Raw genomic sequence first — 27,158 nt, 5'->3', positions numbered from 1 at the left:
AGAATTCGCGCGCATGAAATGCGTACGCTTACGTTGTGAAATGAATTATGTACAATTTATATATATTGAGAAGGAATTGAATTTATTAAGAATTTTATCACACCAAGAAATGAAAGAATAAAGATGGTTTACTAACATGTTGCAGTTCAATAATCTCATTAATTAATACACATCGATATTAATACTTGCACATATTAGATATATTTTTATTAAAGACGTATGTAAGCATTTTACATTTTTATGTTTTGCTAAATGTTTGAAATAGACCTTATTTTGTAAAAATTTTTATTGTCAAATCAACGAATGATCTTTATTGATTTATCATGTAAATATGTAAATATTCTATTACTAAAGAATACGGTTAACCAACATTATGAATTAGTTAACATTTAAAATTAATTGTTTTAATTTTCACAGATTTTTACATCATTTCCGTTTCTGCTATACATATGAATATGATATGATATGCTTTCTACACCATCGTCGTAGCAACATGAAATTGTACGCGCAGTCGTGGTTCGAATGTACAAAGGAATTTCACGTACATATATGTATAGTAAAAACACCGATCTATTATTTCATCTATCAAAAACAATTTATTATTGGTTTATTTGTAAATTATTGTCATTAATGAAATAATTTGAACAATTTAAGACGAAACAATCTTGTTTAAATGCAATTCTACGAACGAATAGAATGTGTTCATAGTTTTGTGATTTTGGAATATTGATCGTGTAATGAGGAAGATTTGTGCTTCAAATACAGTTTGACTCACAAAAATAAGTTTTCGAATAGATTGTGAAATACTATAGCTGCATATTTTTTAATATGGAAAGGTCGAATTATTATTTCTGATAGAGGAATTGCCTATCAAGAAAGAACATGAATGATTGGCACTGTTGATCATTCTAAGATTTAGTTTTCGTTCCTTGAGAGTCGGTAATATTATTATTAACTACCTAATCATTTGTTGAAGTAAAATTTTCTTTGTAAATTAAATTTAATGTGATGATTATTTTTAAAGAATGTATGAAAATTTAATTTTCATTGTGCCGGAATAGAATTGTGAAATTAACTATAATAACTAGTAAATTCATATATTGTAATTATTATTATATTTTTTCGCTTTTTAATATCAATTTAAATCTAAGAATGCTTACATTTTTTTGATTTATTGAAATTTATATTTTTCGTGCTATAAATGTATATATAAAACAATGATATATATTGTGACATTGATTTATACACTGAAAATATATTGAAATATAAAGAAATATTTCATTTATATATTTTTTCACCAGCTGTTTCTGCCTCATCTTAGTGAAATGTATAATTGGCATGGCTTTGTGATAGTGAATAGTCAATTAATCGGATATTGGCTTAAGTCTTGATAAATATAATGTAAACAAGACACTTTTCTTTTATTCATGTCATGGAGAATATACTTTTTTAAGGTAAATATATTTCTGTTTTCAACTAACTAAATTAATTAATAAAACTAAATTTTTTAAATAATGAGGTCAAACACTAGTGAACCTTCTATATTTATTTTATACTTTGAATAATATAAATGCAATAAAAATCTTTCCAAAATACTGTTTTAGCTTGGATATGGTAACTATGAATTCTGAACAATCGGCATGTCGCCGAAAACCAGGTGAAAATAATGACATTGGAGGAACAGCTGATCGATATAGAAGTAGAGATAATCAAATAGATCAATGTAACAATCAAAATGGCCAAGCAGTTGACAAATCTCCAAGTAGTCCCACATATCATATCACTGCCTCATGTGCCGAAGATACACCTAATTATCTTGTGTATCAGAAAGTAAGAGAGAATATCGTTTTTATAATTTTTAAATGTTCTCATCTTTAATTTTATTTATCTGTGTATTGTAGATGGAAGATATTGTAGAAAAAATGTCAGATGAAGTTACAGGTGTTCCAGTGAAAACGGTAAAGAATTTTATGACAAAAACACCTTCTGTTTTTACTGGTAATATATTACAATTTTATTTGAGATTTTATTATTCTTTCTTTATTTTTTAATATAATATTAATGTACTTAATTCTCTTTATTATTTTAGGTACAGATTTAATATCATGGATGATGAAGGCCATGGCTATAGATGATCAAGGTACAATTAAAATATTAAGTACATAAACATTAGGGAAAAATCACAAAATAAAAGGGTTTTTGTTTCTGCTTTCAACTATTAATTATATTATAATTAATCATAGCCTTCAAAGTATAATAGTAGCTTAAAGTAATAGTTATTTATTTAGCTCGTTTCTTAGAATTATTAATTGATTCAAAAAATGTATCTACTACAAAATAAGAGATATGGAATTTGAGGAGGATTACATAAAACAGTGGCAAACAATTTAATTGTATAAATAATATTGAATGATTTAATTTCTAAAATGTTCTTTTATTGTTTGATTTTCCCTCATAAATCATAAAAAATTATTTGATTTTAACTAATTAGAAATGTATTGATATGATAGAGGCACTTCATGTGGCACATCTTATGGCATCTCATGGATATTTCTTCCCTATTGATGACCACTGCCTTACTGTAAAAAATGATAATACTTTCTACAGGTTTCAAACACCATATTTTTGGCCATCAAATTGTTGGGAACCAGAAAATACTGATTATGGTATGAAAACTATTTTTTTTTTTTAATTTAGCATTGATTACACAAAGATATTTCTTGTACTAATTATATAAATATCAAATTATTTGTAAAAGAATTTATATTTAACTTTAATATTATAGCTGTCTATTTATGCAAAAGAACGATGCAAAATAAAACACGTTTAGAATTAGCAGATTATGAGGCTGAAAATTTAGCTAAGTTGCAGAAAATGTTTTCGAGGAAATGGGAGTTCATTTTTATGCAAGCAGAAGCACAAAGTAAAGTCGATAAAAAGCGAGATAAATTAGAAAGAAAGGTACTGGATAGTCAGGAAAGAGCTTTCTGGGATGTATATAGGCCAATGGTAATAATATCTAATTTTATTTCTATCTTTTGAAAAATTATTTCTTATTGAATAATAATCACATATTTAATATAATAGGAAACTTATATAATTATTATATGTTTCAGCCTGGATGTGTTAATACAACAGAAATGGACATTAAGAAAGCATGCCGTACTTATAAACCAATTTCGAAGTTAAACAAACATTTAGGTATGACTAGTACCGATATTCCTTCACATTCAGGATCGTTCTCGATATCATCGATAGAATCGTTAAATAAGGAGATTGAAATGTTGAAATCTAGACTAGATAGATCGAATATAAAGGTCTCGAAAGTTTCAGAAGCGTAAGTAAATATCACCTTTAAATATTATCGAATATTATTGTAAATTTTTTCGAAAACTGTATGATGTTATATAATTAATTTATTTTAAGCAATATTAATTTGTTTAAATTACATATCTTATTTTTAAGTATTTTTAATTTTAATTATTTTAGTCTGATTGCGTATTTTGAGCAGTATGTAGAGTATGATCCTTTTTTCATACAACCTGAATTCACAAATCCATGGATATCAGATAATCCTGAAATGTGGGAGCAAGAAAAATTAGCGTACGTGTATTTCTTAATTTATATTATCCTTATTTATGTGTACATTATTAAGATAATACATCCGATTTTTTTTAAATAGCAAAGAAATATCAACAAGAAGAGTAAAAAGATGGGGTTTTAGTCTTCAAGAATTGCTACAAGATCCTGTTGGTAGAGAACAATTTATACGCTTTCTGGATAAAGAGTTCAGTGGTGAAAATCTAAAGTAAGTTAATAGTAGGAAGATATTCTAATTTAGATAGTCATATTAAAGTTTTGGACTAGAATATCTCTGTAAAATAAAATACAATTATAGAGACTAAAAATACAAATTCCTCGTTGATATACGTAGATTTTGGGAAGCTGTGCAAGAATTGAAAACATTACCTCAAAAAGAAGTCCAAAATAAAGTGAACGAAATTTGGAATGAGTATTTGGGTCCAGATGCTAGTTGCCCAATTAACGTCGATTGCCAGTCCTATGAGCTAACAAAGAAGCATTTACAGAGACCTGATCGATGGTGTTTCGACATAACAGCGGTACAAATTAGAAACAAGATTTTACAAGTTAAAATTAAGAAACTTCGTAGAAAAGATATTTATTCAAGAAATTCATTGAAATATTAAGATCGAATAAATTAAATGTAATAAAAGCTTAGAGATAATAATAATAATGGAAAAATAATAAAACAATCTTCTGTGGTATTCAATTTTAGGCGCACGTTTATCATCTGATGAAAAGCGATAGTTACTCCAGGTATCTTCGCTCGGAAATGTATAAGGATTTTCTCAGTGGCTCGAAGAAAAAGGTCAATATATCATTTATAAATTATATTTTGACATATTAGATCACTACTATGAGTAGTAGCACCCCGACACGTAGTAGTTACGCAGTTATTAATATAGTTACAATTATTATAATTGTAATTGTTATTGTAACTGTTATTTTAATTTATAAAAACAATCATGAATATATATATATATATATATTATCATCTTTACTGCTGCCGTCATCATTACCACTAACGTCGTTATTTGTCTTCATCAACGCCATCGTTATGGTCGTCTTCGTCACTATCATCTTTGTCTGCATTATCATTATCATTTAGATAAGATATTTTGTGTAATATTTCATTACAATATATAGCTTATCGTTATGATATTATTTACTAATTTTGTTGTCCTACAATACTATTTGCATTCTTGTTATATTATTTAAATTTATTTATTTCAATTTTTTCACAATTTTTGTACACAACATTTTTTACTTGCATACACCGTATTTGATCTTTTAATAATTATAATCTTGTAGCCTGCTTTTTGAGATATTTGGTCTCCACTGTGACTTTTAGATTGTTGTAGAGATAGATTTCTTTATTTAGATAGCTTTTATTTAGCAGATTATTATTTGTATATGTTTTATATTTTTTCTTAATTTAGTTTTTAACTACAGCTTCACTACTGATGTATGTATCACCTAGCTGCTTCAAGAAAAAAAGTGAAAAATTATAACGGTATATTTATATTAACTCCAAGCAAAAAATAATACAAGTCGATAACTAACAATTATAAAATATCAGTTTGTAGAAGGTTTGTCAATTTATTCAATGTAATTAGATGATAAAAATGACCCAAACAAATTGCAAAAATAATACTTAATAATATTAATGTTCGTAATTAAATAATTATACATGATTGTGTATGTATGTACTCAAGAATCACATTCAAATCTCTAATAGTATCTAAAGATTTCTAACAGTTCTTTTTGCTGAAAACAATTTTTTACTCAACGATGTCAAAGATTTAACTTCATTAGTTTATGCAACCAAAATGTAAAGCTTTTATATTAATGTAACATAATAGACATTATGGATATCATCAACATTATTATCATTATTATCGTCCTCGACATCATCATCGCTATCAATATTATTAATAACATTTTTATAGTTCTTTATAATACTTTATAACACTTACTTATATTGCATATACTTAAAACTTCTTAAATAGTAATACGGTGCAAATTCGAGAGTTTTGTAAACATTTAAAAAAATTAGTTTAAAAAAGAAATCGTAGCATCTGTTAATAAAATTACATCCTTTGTTCAATTATTTCAGACTTCTGTAAAAGGTATTCGTTCTATTGTATCGTTCAGCGGGCGCAGGGACACAGCCACGTCGTAATCACCAGCTTAAAAATTTTTCATAAATGGTTTTGGGAATCTTTCCAAGTCTCGTGTTATGTTTTCGTATTCAGAATGATTCGAAGAGGAGACAATGCAGTTCATTTTATTACTATCACGCTAAAAAAGAGTAAGTATGCAAAATACTTTAAATCCGCATCTAGTGCAATTTTCTACTTGCTTCCATACAATTTTTTGTAGAATAATTGAGTCTCTTGGAAGCCAAACTGATCAACTCCATTTTTTGTCAATTTTTTAATTTTATTATCTATGTATACAATTAATAAATGTTCAATTCTAAGGACGTTTAAAGAACGGTGTTTGTAACATCATCCTCTACCTTTTATTTTATGGAATTGATCAGAATGATTCTTAAACAGCTCAGTGATAAATCATACCAAGCCCTAAAATAGGTTTTGTAAATAATTTATTCCAAATGACGTATCATTAATACAAGCAAAAAATGTATAACTGTATAGAGCAATTCTATAAACATTTATTTATTAAATTACACGTCATTAATGATATTTAATTATTTATAATTATTGTAATATATTTTTCCCAAGTATAGGTAGTCTAAATTAAAGTAAATACTACAATTGTAAAATAATAATTCTACATGGAATTCTAAAGAAACTATCAAGGACCCCTCAAATATGAAATTTTGATAAGTTGATATTCTATCGAGAAAAATTAATTATGTTCAGGTATGCATATGTTTAAAAGAAAAGAAAAATTATTAGATTATTAACTGTTACAACAGTCAGAAACTAAAATGCATGATTAACATGTAATGATTCATAATACATTAGTAATTATTATACAATAAAATTTTACTAAAGCACATGTTCCACTATACTCTTTCATATCTTGCAAAAATGGAATGTTTGTCAATACAATAAGTATTGTATTAAGTAAAGTAATTGAGATCAAATATTAAAAATATAATTCCTACATTTCTGGGTAACACATAACTCTTGTATGCCTTTGACAATGTTTAAAATCTACAGTATTTGTTTAAAATTAATAAAGAAAGAAACAATAGGATACCACACACCTATTTTCGTATCAATTATATTTTTCATGAATAGACAAATACGCCTGTAGTGAAGAAAATATTATACGAAAAGTTATCAAGCATTTGCAATCTTGTAATATTTATTATATTAAAACGTATTGTAAGCCAGGTATATATTAGAAGAATAAAATGTAATTATAAATATAACATAGTATAAAAAAGAACAGTGATGTATGATCTTTTATCTAGTAGTACTTCATTGACCCAGAATTTGTAAATAGTGTAAGATTATCTACAATTTTTTAACATTATCTGAAATTATCTGTAGTCTTTTTATTTATGATGTACGTAATGTAAATTTAGTATGGTGATCGATTGCTCCTGCGCGATCGCAATTAGAAGGTATTTTAAGGTAGTTTATTAGGGTATTTTAAAGTATTTTTAAAGACTATAATATTTGGTTGTTTTTAATAGTAAATTAATTTCAAAATATATACTATTCGTTCTATAAAATTTTTTGTCGTTAAGTATTTTTTCTTAATGGAACTAGAAAACTTTAATTTTATTTTTTTTAATGAAATTGAATAACAGTTTATATTATATTTTCGGTAAAATACAGTTTATTTTGGATCATTACAAAGATATAATTTACATAAAAGGAAATATAAAATGTCATATAAAAACAAATAAAATAGAAATTGAGCAGATATCAATAATATTCCTAAATATCAATACTGAAAAGAAACATCAAGCACGCTAGAAGGAACATAAATATGATTCATGTAGGGAATCACAATGACTATATAATAGCACCTGAAATTAAATACATGTAATCCTACTTGTAATGTAAAGCAATAGTAATTAAAATTATTTTCTAATTCTTAATAAACTTAAAATATCATCTAAATCATATAATTACACATTATTAAAAAAAAATAATAAAAATACCATACTTAACTGCTGCATAAGTATTCAAATTTCATTGCTTACTATAATAAATAACAAATTTTGATTACAATTCATACATAAATTTTAAGACAGCAAATGTCTATAACAATAAAAATAGTATTTTAGTGATAACGTAAAATAATTGCAGTTAATAAATATTTCGATAATAATAATTAATAATTGTGTAAAGTATTTTATAGTATTTAATATTATATTATTTAAAATTATTAAAGATTTCTTTAAGTAATGTGAAAAGGAATATAAAAAATATTTTTTAAGAAACGTGCAGAAAGTTAAACAAAACTTCTGTGAAATATTTTACATATAGTATGTATGTAAAAACATTATATACAGACATAATTCTCTTTATTTTCAGTAGAAAATACATTTGATAATACTTTCTTATTTTTCTTACTTTTTCTCTCTACATTCCATTGTTCTTATTTGTAATCATAATGTCTGATTATTTTACAAATTATTTTAAATAAATGCTACTCAGATATAAAAATTACATTTGTAACATTTAATCATTCGCATTCATTCTTAATATCATTACAAAAATCAGAAATTTTCTTTACAATACAAAAATCTTGTTCAATTAACTCTAAAAGAAAACCATAATAAGTATATATACTGCAATACATAGATGACTTTCTTGTTTCTTAAAATTTTAACTAGTATTCAAATAAAAACTTGAACTAAAAAATTTAATGCGTATTGACGCATCACGTTTATACAAAATTGAAGAAATTAATTTTTACCAGAGAGTATGTGCACAGGAATCCAGATCATCAGTGTTTAATGATATTGTAATACATGAAAAAATCTATAACTAATATAAATAGAAACAGCTGAGTATTTGGTATAAATATACAATTAAAATTTTCTATGCACATATAATAAACAGAACCTAATAATTTTTAATCTCTCCTAGTAAAAAGATTCTCTAATAAGTCTACTAATACAATACTTTTCATGATGTAAACAATGACATAAATAATGTAACAATTTACTTATATCATTGTCTTTGTTTCTTTAATATATTTAGTACTAAAATTGGAATTAGAACTATTACAGTTTGTATTGGATTAATATTTCTTGAAAAATAAAACTTGTACAATATTTGAATTTTGAAGACCTTTATGTCTCTGTGATCTATCCAAAAATTCAGATCATCTATAAAAGATGACTTATTTATTTAAGAGACTGTTCTACTTTTAAAGATTGAAAAAATGTCAACTTTGGAATTTTTACATTTCTTACACATTTAGTGTTTTAAAAACATACTTTGGAAGTAGTGAATTTTAGCCAAATTTAAAAAATTGACAAAATTACTGTTGGATCAATATTACAAGTCTTACTTTTTACAGTTTATAGAAGTCACAAATTTTAAATAGCAAATTTCATATTACTAATTAGCACCATATTGTGTAAAAAAGTAACTATATGTGCAAGGATTAAGATAAATTTACATTTAATTATTTCTGCTGATTAATTGTAAGTTGTGCTTAATTAGTACCATCATTTTGGAAGAATTTTCAGACAAAGTGTGATGGACAATACAGCTATGATATGTAATCTCTGATTATCTATGATATTAATAGTAATGGATTATAATTTTTACTTTTAAGTAACTAAAATATCAATAACTATATATACATTTCTTCACAGGAAACTTTCAAAAATGTCCTTAGAGTAGCCTATTTAAAGTATAATATCTCCTTACAGTTAATGAAGTATATAAAAATATATTGAAACTAGTTAGAAAAATTTTAGTAATAGTAAAAGTATTGCACAATAACAATTCTACTTAACATGTATTAATGTATGATATTTCTGGAAAGACACATGTAACTCAGTAATACATTGTATACAGATTGTACTATAATATTGGACGAAATTAGTATACCAACAAGTTTAAGCACCAAGAAATCATTGAAAATTGATAGTAGTATACAAAAAAATACTTTGGTATAATTATAAATTCCTAAAAAGCTTTCTCACAAATAGTAAATTCATTTTTATTTTTTTTTTATTTAAACATAATATTAATCTTTTTGTCAATTTTAGCAGAAATTATTTATTATTATTATAAGCATTATTTAACTATTAGAAAATCATGATTCAATTTCATTAATGGCTGGTAAACTTGAGATGTTAAACTTTAATGATATCATAATAAAGTTACGTTTGTGCACTACTATACCGATTATATTAAAATATCCTTCTTCCTATAATCGTTTGTTTTGGAATTGTATACAGTACGATTGATATGTAATCATGACTTAAAATTTTAAATCATATAATAGATTTTATATTAATACGTAAACGTAGGGTTAATATATTCTTATCTCTACTTTTATCTTGTCCATATAATTTCATTATTAACATCAAATATGACTGCATATATGCCCATTTACAACCATAGCAGTAAAATAATTAAGTTTTTCACTATGTATCATTAATTGTTGTTATTTAATGATAATAGAATTATGCATAATAGTTTAACTATTTTATTTTCTAAATATTCTTTCCTTATTATATCTAAATAAAACTATAGTAAACTCACTGATAATTAAATTATAAGTTATTAAGTATATCAATATACACAAATAAAATTAGATCAGTATCAGTATTCGGAATGATAATAATATTAATGATGTATTACTATAGATCTGTGAATAAAAAGACTAACTTGCGACTTTAAATGATTAAAAATGAAAAATTTTCTTTAAAAAACTGTATGGTTTAAATGGCAGTTATAATGCTGTTATTAACAAATCTATAATACCTTACAATCTTTAAACTTGTGCAATATTCATTATAGAAACTAGTAATTATGAAATATTATACAACTTGTAAAGACTTTTTGTTGCTCCTCTTTATAAGAGGTACGGCTGCCCATAATGCAGTGCCAAGAATAAGTATAATACCAAATGCTAGAAATATGGGTTTATATGATCCTATCGTTTCAAATATAACGCCACATATAGGTGGACCAATTAATTGAAGAACTCCATTAACAAATAAAGATATCCCGTACGACGAGCTAAGTTTTTCTGTGCCAAGCATATCTGCTAAAATTACTGTTGTAATACCAATGTACATGCCTGAAGACAATCCAAACAATGCACAAAAGAAAGAAAGCATTGTATAACTTGTTGCCATAGGTAATAATGCCAAAGCTATTCCACTAGTACCCAGACCACCAACGAAATAATAATACTTTGGCACAAAGTCGATATCTGATAATGAAGCACCACTGATTCGTCCAACTAAATCAAGAGCAGAAACAATTGATAAAAGTAACGCTGAGGAATTCTTATCAAATCCTTGTGAAATAGCATATGAAGGCAGTAAGATCATAAAATTGGTATTGCTGATAGCTGAGGTAGAGTTTGAAATAAGAATTACTAAATAAATTGGATCTCTAAGTACACTCAAGTCAAAGAATTGTCGTTTATTTTTTACTTCAACCTTAGTCAACGATGTTCCAGATATTGATTTTTCTGCCAATTCTCCTAGTTCTCTTTTCGAACTTTCAAACAACTTCTCATCTCTGTTCTTACTTAACGATGTGTTATTCAATTCCAGCTTTTCATTTTTTAATTTATTGGAAGTTACAAGAACTTCAGAAGTATTACTTTCTCTTCGTAAAGAATCCACGTTTTGACAATTTACTGTATCTTCTTTCTCTTTGTTCAAACTAGGACCTTTTTCGGAAGTATTTTTTTTCTTTGCTTCATCGCCTTTATCCTCATTTTTATCTTTCAAACAAAAATTTACTTTAGAGTTATTCATTATACTTTTAGTTCCAGAACTTTCTTCTTTCTTTGATCTTGTATTGCTGCATGATGTTTCATTCTCAATTGTGCTGGATGCTTTGAAAAGATCTAAAATTTAATTTAATTTTACAACTCATCTCAAAAAATTATCTTTTCAATGTCATAAAAATATTCAAATTTAAAATATTTCAAATGTGCACATTATATGTACAATATAATATATATTTTTAAACACCCATTCAGTTTTCATAGTTCTGATTCATTTAGATTATTATGTTCCTTAGTAGTGTATTAATTAATCAATACTAAGTTACCTGTTGGTTTTTTTTTATGGGGGATTGGTTCATCTATGGTTAATCCTTGATTATCAATTCCTCCTTCTACTGGTACCATGATCATGTGTTGTTCAACAGGATGGTATAGTAAACCACATACCAATGTATTTAATGTGAGTGCACCCATGATTAATACTGCACCTCTAAAAATGTAATGAAAATGTAACACTTTTAAATTTCTGAAAATATGTATTTTAACTATTTTAACTATAGTGATATTTGATCATATTTGATTAGATTTTTTTAAGTAACATAAATTATACACATGCTATTCAATATATAAAGATACATTACCTATATCCAAAACAGTCAAGAAGATATTGTAGAAAAGGTGGTAACACGATAGTTCCAATTGCACTACCAGAGATGCACAAGCCATTTGCAAAACCTCGAAGCCTTTCAAAATATGAAGTTACAATATACACTGTTGGTGGAAACGTTAGTCCTGCACCAATTCCAACCATCAAGCCATAGCTGTATTCATAAATTATAAAATTATTAGCTCTCTTTTTTTTCTAGATATCTAATTTTACTATTATAATAAATTGTAGTAATAATGAACAAATTTTTGAATGATAAAGGAAACATTTTTTTGTTTAATAAATAATATGTTCGACCACCTTTATTTTTTGATAATAAAGTTCTAGAAAAGATTGTGGGCGCCTGTAAATGAGCAACCTGTCATACACGTTATTCACTTAAAAGTGTATAAGAAGTGAGTAAATTCTTTTAAAAAATTTTGATGAACAAATTGATTATTTCGTAAATTTTCTTATAAATGCTTTACAAAAATTTTTCTACTATTACACCAAAATACATGTGTAATAAGTATGTATTTGGGATGCATTCATTTAAAAAATTACATTCATGTACAGTGGGTTGCTATTCATTAGGTGTTCGTAATCTACTTTTAAAGTTCCCTTACTAGAAATTTAAGTGAGAATGAATATTTATCTATTAAACAAAAAATGTTGTTTTCATAATTTTTTTATTTTATCAAAATAAAAATGTCAAGGTTTTTAAGATGATTTTATTATACCTAACGTATAAATAGGAAACTGAATTAGCAAAGTAACTCAGCATCATCCCGCTAGCTGCAAACGCGCCGCCAATGATGGTCACTGTTTTGTAGGAGTATCTAGTTGATAAAATGCTGGATAGTGGACCTATAAGATATCATTTATTTTATCTAATCTTAATATTGTATTGAAAGAGCAAAATATGATTTTAAATAGTAAAACTATGATAAGTCATGTATATCTGAGAATTTGCTTGAAAGTTTATTTTATTTACAAACATCTATAGGTTAGAAAAAAATGCAGTGACTTTCCTTCATAAATCTATAAAAATTTACGTTAAATTTCAACAAATTATTCATTGAGAGTTTTTAAAAATGTGGAAGAATGGTGTTTAACAGTAACGTAATGATCTAATTTAATTTATAACATAAACAATCATTATATAGTTTATTAATTTTAGTAGCTATAACACTAACATGAGATGAGACATCTTATTACTTCTCACTTAATTTGCAATGAGAAAATATGTGGATATAAAAATTAGCTTACCTAAAGAGTTGTATAAAAAGTAGCATAAAGCTGGCATCCATGAGGCGGCGGTAGAGGTGGATTTGAAAACGTGAAGAAATTCGACGAAGAGGACACCAAACGATTTCACGGTACCCGGAATAAGGAAGTTCACGACAAGAGCTGAAGAAAGGACGACCCATCCCCATCCTCCATCCGGCGGGACTAATTTCGTTTTTACACTCTTCGTCGTCATGCTAGCGTGGAGAACGTGGTGAAAAGCACTCAATTAGATTGATCTGTAATTATACGAAACATGACATTAGATAGTTACAAATATAAAGTACATTAAACAATGGTCCTTGTATAAATGGTCCAGACCTGATCAATTAAGCGGGTAAAGGTAGCGCTCTCTTATTGGAGTTAAGAATAGTTGCGCGCCCTATTTTACCGACAGCGATAATTCGATATTTTTAAATTATCAACGAAAAATGTATTTCGAAAATGACGCAACTCAAGCAAGCTTCTCAAGAAAAGTGAAAAATTATTTGAAAGATTATGCAAAAAATATTTTACTCGCTTCTATTAAATGAGTCCCACAATCTTCATTATTATATTTTTATAAAAATGTTTAAAAAGTTAGGACAAGAAATATTAAAAAAAAACTATATTTAAACTTTATAGATTTCACTAGAAGAAATTCACTAAGCTTTATAATTCATTGTGAGATTTTCTCCATTCATGCCCCATTGTACGATGCGCAGGTGGAATACTTGTAGTGAACGCGAAGAAAGGTATAATCCTTTTTGTTGTCAAATTTGTAGTCAATAAAACCATGAATAAGATTTTAGAATTAATAAACTTAGCTGTTAAATAATCAATAGAATACAGAAAAATAATATAATTTTCTAGATAATAGTCAGTAAATATAGAGCTCTGCGCAATGAGAAAATTCTATTTTATAATCGGAATCCATTACTATTACAATAGTCCACGTGATTCAAATGCCTGTCAACAATAACTAGGAAGTCTTCTGGTCAAAATTGTCCATTGTTCTCAATGTTCCTTTAATATCCAGCCTAAAGGATAAAACTACAGTACTTCAATTACTATAAAACAGAATATACTGAACGCTTAAGATAGTAATTTAGTTTTTCTCCTTGTGTCGTAAAACTAATAATATGCTTAACACGTTCAATTGTCCCATACATCATACGTAACGCAAGCTGTCCGTTTTCTGCGATATTAAATAAATTTCTTGAAATAATTGGTACGAATGTAATACTTCACATAAAAAATGAGCTATATATACTAAACTAATAATATATGAATATCATAAATATAACCATATTAAAATTTCTGTCTTCATTGTATTTTTTACATCGGTTAACAAATAATTAAATAATTGATGTTTTAAATTGTGTTTCACGAAATATATACATATTCTGTCTTATGAAGACAAAAGTAGTTAATATGAAATGTTCCATTTACCATAATACACCATGAAATTTCAGAATATAAGTATAAACAAAATTTCTACGTTCTGGTATGTAGGACAAGGCTGAAGTATGAAGTGAACGTGATATAGCTATGTTTCTCTAGGAAAACAAAACATATCGCGTTATTTCTTGCATTATTTATATACGTACATATATTAGTACCATACTCCCTTCCATCTTCCAAGTTAGTTTATTTGCAACAGGAATATGGTGATAGGTTCATGTAATTCTTTATAATTTTTCATGAAATTAGTCATACTAAACGGTAGCAAAAATAGTTTATACGTAATGCCATAATTACACGACACATATCCACAGACCCATATGCAATTGAATGGAATAGTCACGTGGCGACGCGCACGCATCTGCGTACGCGTCTGCACATGCGCACTAAAAAAAGAGAATGACAGATTTTACTCGAACTTTTCAAACAAATTTCGCATTGTGCAATTGCATTTGTCATACGAACGCATACTATCCCAATTACATAACTTATTTTATCTTTCGTAAGTCACGTAAGGAATATTCCGATAGATCTTTTCAGCTATTTTGTTCCCATTTCGCGAAAATTTTATGAAATGAATATTTAACAATTATACTATGTGTAATTTATATAGTAAATTATTATTTGAATTTATATGAAGATAATTCAATAAACGACATTGATGTGTCTCCTGTACCAAATACAATAGCTCATAGGTATACTGTAGGTATCTATATATTAGTTAATTGGTGTGGTATTTCTAAACTAATAACCAGGTGTGCAATAAATGAGCCATTAGATTGTAAATACAGTTATTGGTTATTTTCAATTATTGCACTAATTATCCCCAATTACAGTATAGTGTACATTGTAGTTCTATGCAAACTACTATGCATCAATATTATCACACAAAGATTAATTCAATTGAAACGTTTTGCTGACTTGTCTTGTAAATAGCAGGCATACATTATTGTAAGTAGTAAGTAGTATAATTGAAGCTTTCAAAGAATTGATTAATTCGAGGAATTATCTTTGAAATTTATTATAATCTGATTAGGAAAAATATTCGTGATAAATATTGTATCTGTTGAAGGATATAATTTGTGTATTCAACGAAGAACTTGATAGAATTCTGCAAATTTTGTTAGTAACAAAAAAAGAATATTTAAAAAAGGAAGAAAACATGAGGAACTTTTGACCAGTTTCTGTAACATAATTTCACAACTAAGATTAAAAAATTCAATTTTTAAATTAGATTGATAATTTAACTTTTATACTCTCGTAGATGTAAATTTATTGTAGAACATTTGACATTCATTATATGCAGTTATACAAATTATTACACAGATAACATCGATAATTTCATAGAACACAGTTTCGAGATCATATCACTATATGATAAACGTATTACTATTAAAAATAAAGAAATCTTATGGTATTGGAAAAATGATTTAAACAAGAAATATCACGCGAGTGTATTATGTCAGGTATTTCATTTTTGTAAAGAAGATTATCAATATTGTCAAGTTTATGATATGTGCCCTATTTTTTACAGAATATTAAATATTTTCCAAATTCAATAACAATTACTTTTATCTGAGATAATGATTTTTAACGCTAACAATTAAGATGAAGTAAGATAACACCTAGATTTAGATAAGATTTATAACACCTTAGAAATTTTGATTTCTACAGTAATTGGATTCCATTAGTAAAATGGAAAGTACATCTTCTGAAGTATTGCACCCATTGTCGTGAATATACTTAATGATTACCAGTGTAACAATGCCTTTTGTAAATTTCTGAACTTTTCTGTGTATCTATTAAAATGATTATCATTCAATCGCATGTTAATGAAGAGCACAGAATATAACATTCAGAGTATTCCAGTGGATTAATATATGTATACCTCCGTTCATAAATATCAGGACACTTGCAGAAAACCAAAGTATACCTAATAAACCATTAAAAAATGATTAAACCTTGTTTGAAACGGTAAATTATAAAGAACTAATATGTTCAACGTCTCAACAAATATCTCACCAATTACACGTATAATAAAGTTAGATGTTTTCTTTATTTTCATAGTCCTATTATTAGATATTTTATTTTTCTATTCCTATTTTGATATTCTTATCAGATACCTATTTCATTATGTTTTATACGTCGTTATTTAACTATATTCTATTAACAGTTTCAGATATCCGATTTAATCTGTGCACTGTTTAATTCCATTCAAATTCCTTCAATGAACTGTGTAGATTCAAACATATATTCATTAATTCAATATTTTCTTTTAAAATTCTTGCAAATTGTTTTCACAAGTTTTTGTCGTGTATTTTGGATCATCATCTTATACGATCTAATTAATTTATCGATTAATTATTTGTCTAACAATCTAGAACAATTTTCGTGTTCTATATAAGTTTAGCAACTGCCCTAATATTTATGAACCCGTTAACGAAGTTTACATACTTTTTTAAATGCATATTTATAACATATTCCCCATTTTGCCACAATAATTAATTTAGATATTAGAGATTTTCTAACATACTATGCATAGTTTCAGAATCTAGTGTTACTTTAGATTGATCCGTTGGCGATGTCGCATGCAGAATGCCTTACGCACTTGCCTGTCCGGAATAAATGCAATTTTCATTAGAACACGCGTTCAATGAAACCGTAAAGTAAACGTGCTCCGGTTACAATTGATGATTACGTGAAGTAAACAACAAAGACACGATTTCTATATTTACGTGCAACGAACGCACAACGGCCTAATAAAAATAGATGAACTTTGATGCAATCGTGACGAACACAGCACTCGAACCCGTAACAAATATAAATTTATTCTATACCATTTCAAATAACCGTCATATCACTATATTTAAATTGCATTAGAACATTCAAAATGGATAAATTCAATGTAAGGAATATAGCCATTCGTGAACATTTTCGAGTATCCTACAAAACGCCTACCTTTCTTGAAACCTTTGGAGAGAGAACTTCAGAATGTTTGAATTTTTTAAAACATGAATCCATTCTTTTCCTTTTTTCAGAGATAAAATGCTTGAGAATTTCCATCACATCCACAGCCACGTCATACATCCCTGAAGGCTCCTATGCACGTTGAAACATGCTACGATGCATGCATCGATACTTAAGATTCACGATACATGTTACAATTTACGTAATTCGGTATCGGCAAATTGGCATCAGAAACAACTTGTATCGATTATGTGAAGAATTAGAATCCCGATCTTAGTCGGTGAACAAGACTCAATTGGAGCGCAGGTTTCAACTTATTTTCATCATTGACCCTTAGGCGAACTTCATCCAATAGATGTTGAAAAGCAGAATCATCCGTATGCAAATAATTTTTATAACTATTCGGTTCGTTCGTTTTCAATTCTTACAATGAAACGCTAAAACGATTCAGAAAATTTATTCCCCTCGATTAACTATCTTCCTGCCCAGTTCTGTTTAATTTGCAATGTTTTGCTCTTTATGATCAACCTATTATCGATAATAATGCCTTAGTAGGAAAATAATCAGGCATTTTGAAACACTTGTTTCAACGTTGTTATCATAGCATAAACTGAAACTGATGCAGATTTCCAGGTGTCGATGTAATACGACATGTTTCAACGCTTATACGAGGCCTTTAAATAAACAGTAAATTAACGGCAAGTTATCGAACAAACATATTTTCGTCGAAACGTTTTAACATGTTAAATACAAGAAGTTAGTAGAGAAATTCGATGAGAATAAATTTCTGTCCAAAATCTACGCTGACGAAGATCAAATAAAATATATATTTGAATCCGTACGTGACGGCATTTAAATAATAATTGGCCACCTTTTCCGCGCGTGAGAAATAGTTTTCAGTGGCAACACGAGACTTTAATTACCACGAAGCAATTGACGCTTCGCTAAACGTACTTGAACGTGTTAAAATTGCGCGTCAATGGAGCAAGCATAGAGATGTCCTAATAAATACTTTTTCAATATTTGCGTTTTTATCCTGCTTCGCCCGTCACGCGTCATGTCATCGATTTCGTCAAAGAAAAAAAAAAAAAAAAAAGAAGAGAGAGAAAGAAAAAAATCTCATTAATTAATACTGTAATAATGTGACATAATGTGTAGAGATTCTAGTTGGAGAAACATGGAAACGGAGTCGAAAAAGCCTTCGAATTTTTACCAAAATGAACCCGGCTGAAGACGATGGTATTTATAGATATCCGTATTGAGCAATATCAGCATAAGTACGGTATAACCTGCAGGACTTGTTTTTGCATAAAGAGCCATAAGCTGTAAGAGGTGCAAAGTCGGGATATTTAAGAAGTTCTTTACATTCTTAGAGGTCTGTTTCAGCGTCACTTAACGTCGGTCATTTTAGAATCGTCGTATTGCTCGAGGCATTGCCGCTAACTTTAACTACAGTGGTATTTCCTCCTCTAACGTTATTTGACCTTTATGAAAACGATTCAAGAACCTCGTATAATGAGACAAATAAATAAAAGCTTACGCTACTCAGACAATTTTATTGCCACCGTTTTCTCTCTCACGTTTTTCCACTAATAGTATCATTTTTACTCGGCTAATTTATCGATATTAATAGCACAACCAACAGCTAATATTTATTTATTTTATTATTATTATTATTATTCTTGCGTTAGGATTTCGCCCATTGCAAGCTTCGATAATAAACGGGTTACAAATATATGTAAATAAACAAGTAATAATATTACCAAAGTATATGAGTATAAGATATATTCATAAGATATACGTATAAGTAAGAAACTTACTTTGGTATAGTGATGATTTGTACTATCTCTGTGAATCTTATTCCTATTCTTATTACTAGCAATTAATAATAACACATTGCCCTAAATGAAGATATGCTATCTTAGTACTCGAGGCAAATTGCACTAATTCTCATTGCTATCTATACGAAATAGTACAGTCTTCACGGATGTTCTTCAGTGTTCGCTTTCATAATTTGCCTAGTGATTTTATTTATGTGTGTTTCTAGTCCAAATTGACTATATATTGAGCAGCCTTTAAAGTTATGTTCGATCGATTCTGACTTTTTCCTGTCACATATTTGGCATACAGCCAAATATCTTCATCTATATAATATTATGGTACTTCGTTTATTCTGCTGATTTTCAATTGTTTTCTTCTTGTCGTATTAGAATCTAGGATTCTTTTGAATTATTAACAGCTAATTTATTGATATCGATGCTAGAATCAATATAAATATAACAAATTCATGTTTTTAAATTTATATTCCAAAGTACATATTCCTAGATAAATTAATTCATTGAAAATGTATATTCTATGAATTTTGTGAATTTGGAGGAAGTTCGATCTTTCGTAGAATATTTTTGTACAATACGACCTTGGAAGGAATTATGGCACCTATTTCGTATCGTGAAGTAATTATGTAAAATCTTGACGAGGTATAAGGTAACCGTTATAAGGGACCGAGACTATTTCGCCTAGAATTTACATAACGATATATTATCGTAAAATAAAATTTTAGTAACAATAATGGTACTGAGAACAACGAAAACTTGATGTTAAATTATAAATAACTTTACGATAAAAGTGGTATCGAATGTCAATTTGAATATAAACGTCAATTCCATATGCATTAATGCCAAACGTGGAACAGAAAAAAATGGCAATGAATGGTACTTACAAATGTTAATAACGAGCGAGAAAAATGTTACAACAGAAATGGCAATAATTGGTACAAAAATTGATAACAAAAAATATTGCTGTAAAGAAGTGGCAATAAATACTACAGACATTGATGGCAAATCGAAAAAGTATTACAGTAAAAACGATGTTGCAATAACAAATTGTACTAAATAATAAAAAAATAATTTATCTTAGGAGAAATGATATTAAATGATAAAAAGTGGTATGATATGATATTTATACAAATCCTTTTTTTTCAAACACAGATAAAGTATTACAGGTCGAATAAAAGAATGTTTTATATTCTGAATATAATCATGTGCATTTCACTTTTGATATTTTATATATTTCTAGCATTTATGCATCTCCTTGTACATTTTTGCACACTTATAGCCGTCGTGAATGCATAAGAATATTCCAGACTAATAATGAAAATAGCTTTGCTCACTAAAACAACCGGGGAATCATTAGTATGAATCGTTTTATAGCATCAATCAGGTAAACAGAAATAAAGAAGTACTATAGTGGCTAGTTAAATTGACTTGTTATTCCTGTGATACTATAATAAATATCAAATTCATGACAGGCATTAAGAAAAAACAAACACACAGGTAACGGGTATAAAAGCCAAAGTGACATGAAAAACGATCCCTTAATCAGTTTAAGCAATGTAGTAAAAAAAATAAAGAGGCAATCGCTTGTTTGAAAATCGCAAATCAATGAAATATTGCAATAACAAAAATGACACTAAATGGTAACAAAATTATATAAATACAGTAATAATAGATCTGATATTTTGATAATAAAAAAAAATAGTACCTAGTAAAATACCCATATTACAATCATAAGAAATGAGGCCTTAATACTCAAGAAAAGAATATGGTAATTCTGATAAATGGTATCGAGCAATTAAGAAAAAATATATTACACTGATTGAGCAGAAACAATGATTTATTACCACAATAAAAATAGCAATGAATGGAAAAACAACGCCGAATAGAAGATGTAAGTACCGCAATAGCAAAGGTGATACTGAATGGCAAGAAAAAACTTGAACTGTGACAATACTTTGGCGCAATAAACAAATAATAGAAATTGATGAATTAAAAATGTGATGTTAATTGAAAATATTCTCGTGGAAATTATAGTTTCATTATTTTTATAATTGTATAATTTCTAATTCTTTTGCAAAGAAAATCAAAAAAAGGATCATAAACGGTTGAATAATGGGAAAAGGAAATAATAAATGTTTAGTTTATACTTTCCAATTTCCTCGCGATAAAAGTTAATGAATAAAAAAATATGTATGTTTTAGTAGGAGAAAACCTTATAAAAACATTGTAATTTTTGTAATTGTATACTTTTTGATCCTTCTCTAACAAAAGAATGAAAAACATTCTTGCAGAGCTATCAAGGGATTCTGTATTAATGACTATGATTTGCTTCGAAAAAAGACCTTCGTAACATCATGAGCTATGCCGAAGATAGTCGTCGATTAAATTGCTTCTATAAACAGTAAAATTCGAAGATCCTCTCCCGCTAAAAATAATCTCTTCCACGAAATGATATTCTACAATGATGGTCTTCGTTACTTGTTACAGTCGAGAATTAATGGAAATTTTCGTTATAACTAAACACGAAAATATAATAATGTTAACAATTTATGATAATAGAAATTCTGATGACGCATCTTTTCCTCGCGCGGATACGTGTCGCGTCCTACTGAAAAAAATCATTTCTGCACGAGGAAACTTTTAATGCAAATTGTTGGCTGACTTGAGTTATTGAATGATTATAATAACAAGTACTGTGTGTGACTAATAAGTTACACGTAAAATTTTCTTGTTTATTCATACCGCATAAATATTTCGAACGAAGTGAACGATATTTTCATAATACGATTAATCAAACCATCAAATTAGAAGTAGAAATAACGTTGCAATACTAATTTCAATGTTATTGTAACATTGATATTGTAATTTAACTATATTACTTGTAATATTTTTATTTGTTAACTTCTCACTAAGAAATATTTTAAATATACGAGAATATCGTTATTTCTTCTAGAAAATGATTTAGACATCACTTTCGCGTAAAAATATCGATGCTGGCGAGAAAGCCGGCCAATCAATCATTTGCGAGAAAACAATATCGACTGCGACACAGTATCTTACCGTGAAATCTCAAATAACGTGTTCGCTTAATTACATAATTTGTTTGGTAGTTTCTTTTTTTCTTGGAAGCTAAATTACAATTCTTGCATTTTTCTTTTGTAGAAATAATTAATAGGCAAATTATCGACTTTTCACAATCTTTAGTGATTTATTAACTTTTACCGTAAGAAGACTAAAGACTGTAATTTACTATTTCAATCGTTTAAATTGAACGCTTCTTCGATTTCCATTTGCAAAGATGAAAAATTATACAATTACAAAAGTTGTAACATTTTTACGAGAATGTTCTTTTAATAAAGACATATTTTCGATTTATTAATTTTTATCATAAATAACCCGAAATTATAAAATATAATATCAAATTAAATTATTAAAATATAAATTATTAATTATAATATAAGTATTATAAGTATTAGTTATAGTTATAGTATAATTATTAATTATATAATAATTAAAGTATAAATTTATTATTTCATTTTTTATTTCCTCCAAACATAAATAAAAGTTGCGAAATTTTTATAATTTATAAAACGTACGAATGTAAATTTATGGAAATAAAAGTCATAATTTGTAGTAATTCGATTCGAAATCTAAGATATGTAAAAATACTGTCATTAGTCAAAGATTTAATCAATTTAAAATAGCTTTATATACATCCAGTCGTTCTTCGAATAATTGGCGATCCCACTTTTTATACTTCAACTGTATAATTTCAAGCAATCGTAATTACATATACGCTGACAAACAGCTCGTACGAGATTTTTAACTGAGTTCTTTCGAACAAGATTAGTTTCACGTGCAGCTGTAGTAGATTGTAGAATTCACGTTACGTGCAGCCAAAGAAAAGTGAGTACTCGGGTCTCAATGACTTACGTTTCTCGCACGCTATAACCAGGACCCGGAGCGAATTTTATTGGAAATAAAACTGAAAGATAACAACTTCAACTAACGAAACATAATTCAGCCGATTTATAATTTTTCCAAAATGTAACTCTATTTCATGATATATCGAAATCAAATCAATTATTCTCTCAAACGATTTTTATTACCTTAGTTAATGAACTTTTTTAAGTAAAATAACAAATAAACGAGAAGTTTTAAGTAAGAATAGAGGATAATTTCAAACAACGAATCATAATTAATGAACCAATTCGTTATTTCAAAAAGTAATTGTATTTTAGATCTAACAAATTAAAATTAATATTAAAACCGTGCAATGTATAAAGGTAGAGTTTTTAATGCTGTATTTTGCATCTATCTTAGTCATAAACAATAAAACCCAATTATTTTAGAACGTAACAGCATTTGCTCTCAGAATTGTTCTCCTTTCAATTAGTCTTGGATATTAATTGCACTAGCCTGTGTATAGGCGCGAGGAAATTTGTATTTTTAACTCTCTTGGCATAATAGATTCAGATATTGTTACTTGGAAACTTATATTCCATTTTATTCAAATAAAAACGAAATGAAGATTTATTTCGCTTTTGCTAGTGAAATAATGGAATAATTTAAATGAAGATAATTCTTCGATTCAAACAAACTAGCCTATAATTATTTTAAAGTAACTTTGTGCCAGGTAAAATGATCTTGAAATATTTAGCATATCTGTGTACGTATAACAATGGTCGTGCACCATTTTCAGTATTTTCAAAACACAACACGTAATTCAAGAAAAGCAAAAATGTCACGTATCGACATTCATCACAGAATCGTAACTTTGTCGAGCCGTTCAAAATTTTATGAGCCTAGCGAGATGATTTAAAACGTAACAATATTTACACGATCGGGAAAACGCAGCGAAACCTGAAAAGCAGGATTTTACGTATTTTTTACGTATAACATTCGTTTCACGTAAGTTTGACACGAATAATTTCAATGGCCAATCTATTTCCATTCACTTAAACAAATTAAATTCGCTTGAAAATTAAAACACGATCGAAAGTACATAATGTTATCATCATCAACATGCGTGATGGTTATCGTGCCGAAATTTGTTAAATTATACAAGGTATTACATACTATAGTTATTAATCAAACTTCTCAAATAGTAACAAATATGAAATACTATATTAATGAAATTTTGGGAATTATAGAAATTATTAAATATTATCGACGAAATTTTTGAGTCGTAAAAAAATATCAAATACTATCGCTTTTAACGAAATTCCTAAAATTGTGAAATATACTAAATACCATCCTTATCAATTATCGTTGTTACCAGTCAGTTATATAAAATATCTAAAATTTAAAAAAAAATACCAATTTCTATTATTCTGAAACTTTTTAAAATCGTACGAAAGAAATGATTAAATTAAACACATTATTTAAGTTAGATAAGAAATATCAATGACGAATGATAGACGTGTCCTACGTTAACTAACTATCCGAATCTGCCAAGCGATCGAATGTCAACCGCGTGGAAAAAATCGATTGGCGATTTATCGATTTCGCGAATGCGATGTCGAGATTATAGTCACATCCGAAAGATAAACGTGCACTGACCTGTAGAGGTTCCGCGACCTGTGCAAACGGTGGTCGGTCCACAACGCTCGGTGACACTAGTTTTCTTGTTTAGGCAGAGAAGGGCAGCCCGGCCGGAGGAATCTTCACGGGACGTTCACTATCATCGTGAGTCTTGAACTAGACTGTGCACAGGCACTGAAGAACTCGTTCCTTTCCCTCTTCCTTTTCTTTCAGTCCAGCTCAAGCTGGAGGCGGAGGGACACCCGAAGGTTGCCCTCGGCTTTAACCAAACCAAAATGGTTAGCATATCGTAGCATCATAAATCGAAGCGTCTTCATTCGTGCAATAGCTTTCAACCACCGAACTAATAGATCACCGTCGATGCCCACCATAAAATCTGTACATTAGCCACTGACAACCGTTTAGCGATAAAATATCTCATTTCTCTATCTCGATACAATGTTTCATATACTGTGTCTCACTAAAGCACTTCAACGCTTCTATAAACTTTTTTATCAATATATGTATATAGTATCTTGTTTCATAAAGATTTCATTGGAATTCATTTGATATTTATTACAAGCATACACTTCATAGAGATTATTTAAGTATTTGAATAATCAATTATTATATTAGTTAGAGCATCTTTAACATTAATTATATGTTTAAAACTATTTATACTCAAACGAATATTTTTCTAAATGTGTATTTGCAATAAATATATTCTAATATTTACCTTTATACGTATTTATTTTAAGAGTGATTCCATATTTTATCAATATACAATGGTTCTCGGAAGTATTTGAACGTTATAGAAACTGTGTGTATAATATAAAACACTGAAATCTCATTAGCACTGTAATGAAACATGACGATAATTATATTGGTCTTTGAAACCAATCTGAAGATAGTTACAACATAGTTACTGCAAACGTATATTTAATTCGAGACTAGTATAGATCATGATTAATAATCTTAAACATATAATACGTAAATAGTCGACTCTCGTTACAATGCTAATCGAATTTCAAAGTGTTTCATTTTTATGTAACATGCATAATATATACATAAATACTTCGTGAGCTATTGTATGTACAATCGATAGTATCGAACAAAACGAAGATCTATTGAAAACGATCGTATCTGTGACATAAAAAGAATGAGAAACTACATTATACATTATTCAAAGTGTAACACGCGAAAACAACGTTTTTACATTGATACGTACGTTTATATAATGCCTAGAGGAAAGCAGATGGTGGTGAATGGATGCACGTTTCTCTTTGCGCATGATAACGTTTTACTATTTTAGATATACTATACGGAATAATTTCTATCAAAAGTACTGAGGATTTGAATGAAATTTAGAAATAGAAAGAAAGACCTTGTATCGAATAACTGGTTTAAACACTAAATATGAACAATAACGATTTGCATTGCTTATATAAATACATACATTTGCTTATATAAATGTAGAGATTTTATATAGACGCGCGACTAGTGAAACTCGGTAAAACTCGTACATTTTCATAGGAATCGGTCGCGTTTCCATTACATCACAATTTGCTTACTGCTGCGACGTTACACACAAACATACGCGTATCGCGTGCGTATCGTAAGCGTAGGTACGGGTCCTGAAACGCGATTATCGCGAAATTCTCTCGAGGTTGCAACCACGATCTTGTTATTATCCTTATCAAAAAATATTCACCGATTACGTACGATAATTTTGATCAAATGTGTATTTCGATCATGCTGCGGTCTCGTGGCGGGAGATAGAGCAGGTTTACTTAGCGGTTTGGTGCTAGATGCACTTGATCGTATAACCAGTAAACCATGCGAAATACACGGGTAAAAGTTACATAGGGTGGGAGATTCCTCCTTCCAGACCCTGTACGCACCACCGGTTCTCACCTTTATTCGAACCAACACCGAGCCAAGCTTGACCACCATAC

General features: G+C 28.1%; 2 protein-coding genes across 6 annotated transcripts; one reads left to right on the top strand and one right to left on the bottom strand.

The window, feature by feature from the left end:
- Nucleotides 1-412: 412 nt before the first annotated feature.
- On the top strand, nucleotides 413-7,005 carry LOC126925894 (regulator of G-protein signaling 7). Of its 4 annotated transcripts, none has more exons than XR_007714185.1 (14): nucleotides 413-939; nucleotides 1,302-1,454; nucleotides 1,605-1,830; nucleotides 1,902-1,998; nucleotides 2,090-2,140; nucleotides 2,511-2,666; nucleotides 2,786-3,009; nucleotides 3,117-3,337; nucleotides 3,490-3,603; nucleotides 3,683-3,808; nucleotides 3,935-4,121; nucleotides 4,298-4,390; nucleotides 5,699-5,893; nucleotides 6,335-7,005. XR_007714185.1 is itself a non-coding variant. In XM_050741882.1 (13 exons), the coding sequence occupies exons 3-13, from the start codon at nucleotides 1,612-1,614 to the stop codon at nucleotides 5,762-5,764; spliced, it is 1,554 nt and encodes a 517-aa protein (XP_050597839.1). In that variant the 5' UTR covers nucleotides 413-939; nucleotides 1,302-1,454; nucleotides 1,605-1,611; the 3' UTR covers nucleotides 5,765-7,005. The 4 variants fall into 4 exon arrangements, 1 of the variants encoding a protein (XP_050597839.1); XR_007714184.1 differs by having other exon boundaries at nucleotides 6,330-7,005; XR_007714183.1 differs by having other exon boundaries at nucleotides 5,965-7,005.
- Nucleotides 7,006-8,073: 1,068 nt separating this feature from the next.
- On the bottom strand, nucleotides 8,074-25,597 carry LOC126925893 (monocarboxylate transporter 13-like). 2 transcript variants are annotated; one of them, XM_050741880.1, is made up of 6 exons: nucleotides 25,243-25,597; nucleotides 13,418-13,674; nucleotides 12,889-13,015; nucleotides 12,144-12,323; nucleotides 11,829-11,992; nucleotides 8,074-11,622 (listed from the first exon to the last, which is right to left on the bottom strand). In XM_050741880.1, the coding sequence occupies exons 2-6, from the start codon at nucleotides 13,629-13,631 to the stop codon at nucleotides 10,577-10,579; spliced, it is 1,731 nt and encodes a 576-aa protein (XP_050597837.1). In that variant the 5' UTR covers nucleotides 13,632-13,674; nucleotides 25,243-25,597; the 3' UTR covers nucleotides 8,074-10,576. The 2 variants fall into 2 exon arrangements, with proteins under 2 accessions (XP_050597837.1, XP_050597838.1); XM_050741881.1 differs by lacking the exon at nucleotides 25,243-25,597 and adding an exon at nucleotides 13,757-13,924.
- Between the last annotated feature and the right edge of the window lie 1,561 nt (nucleotides 25,598-27,158).

The sequence above is a fragment of the Bombus affinis genome, chromosome 16 (genome assembly GCF_024516045.1).
Source record: "Bombus affinis isolate iyBomAffi1 chromosome 16, iyBomAffi1.2, whole genome shotgun sequence".
Classification (NCBI taxonomy): domain Eukaryota; kingdom Metazoa; phylum Arthropoda; class Insecta; order Hymenoptera; family Apidae; genus Bombus; species Bombus affinis.
Note: the sequence above shows the minus strand (reverse complement) of the source record. Positions and strands in the feature narration are given on the sequence as shown.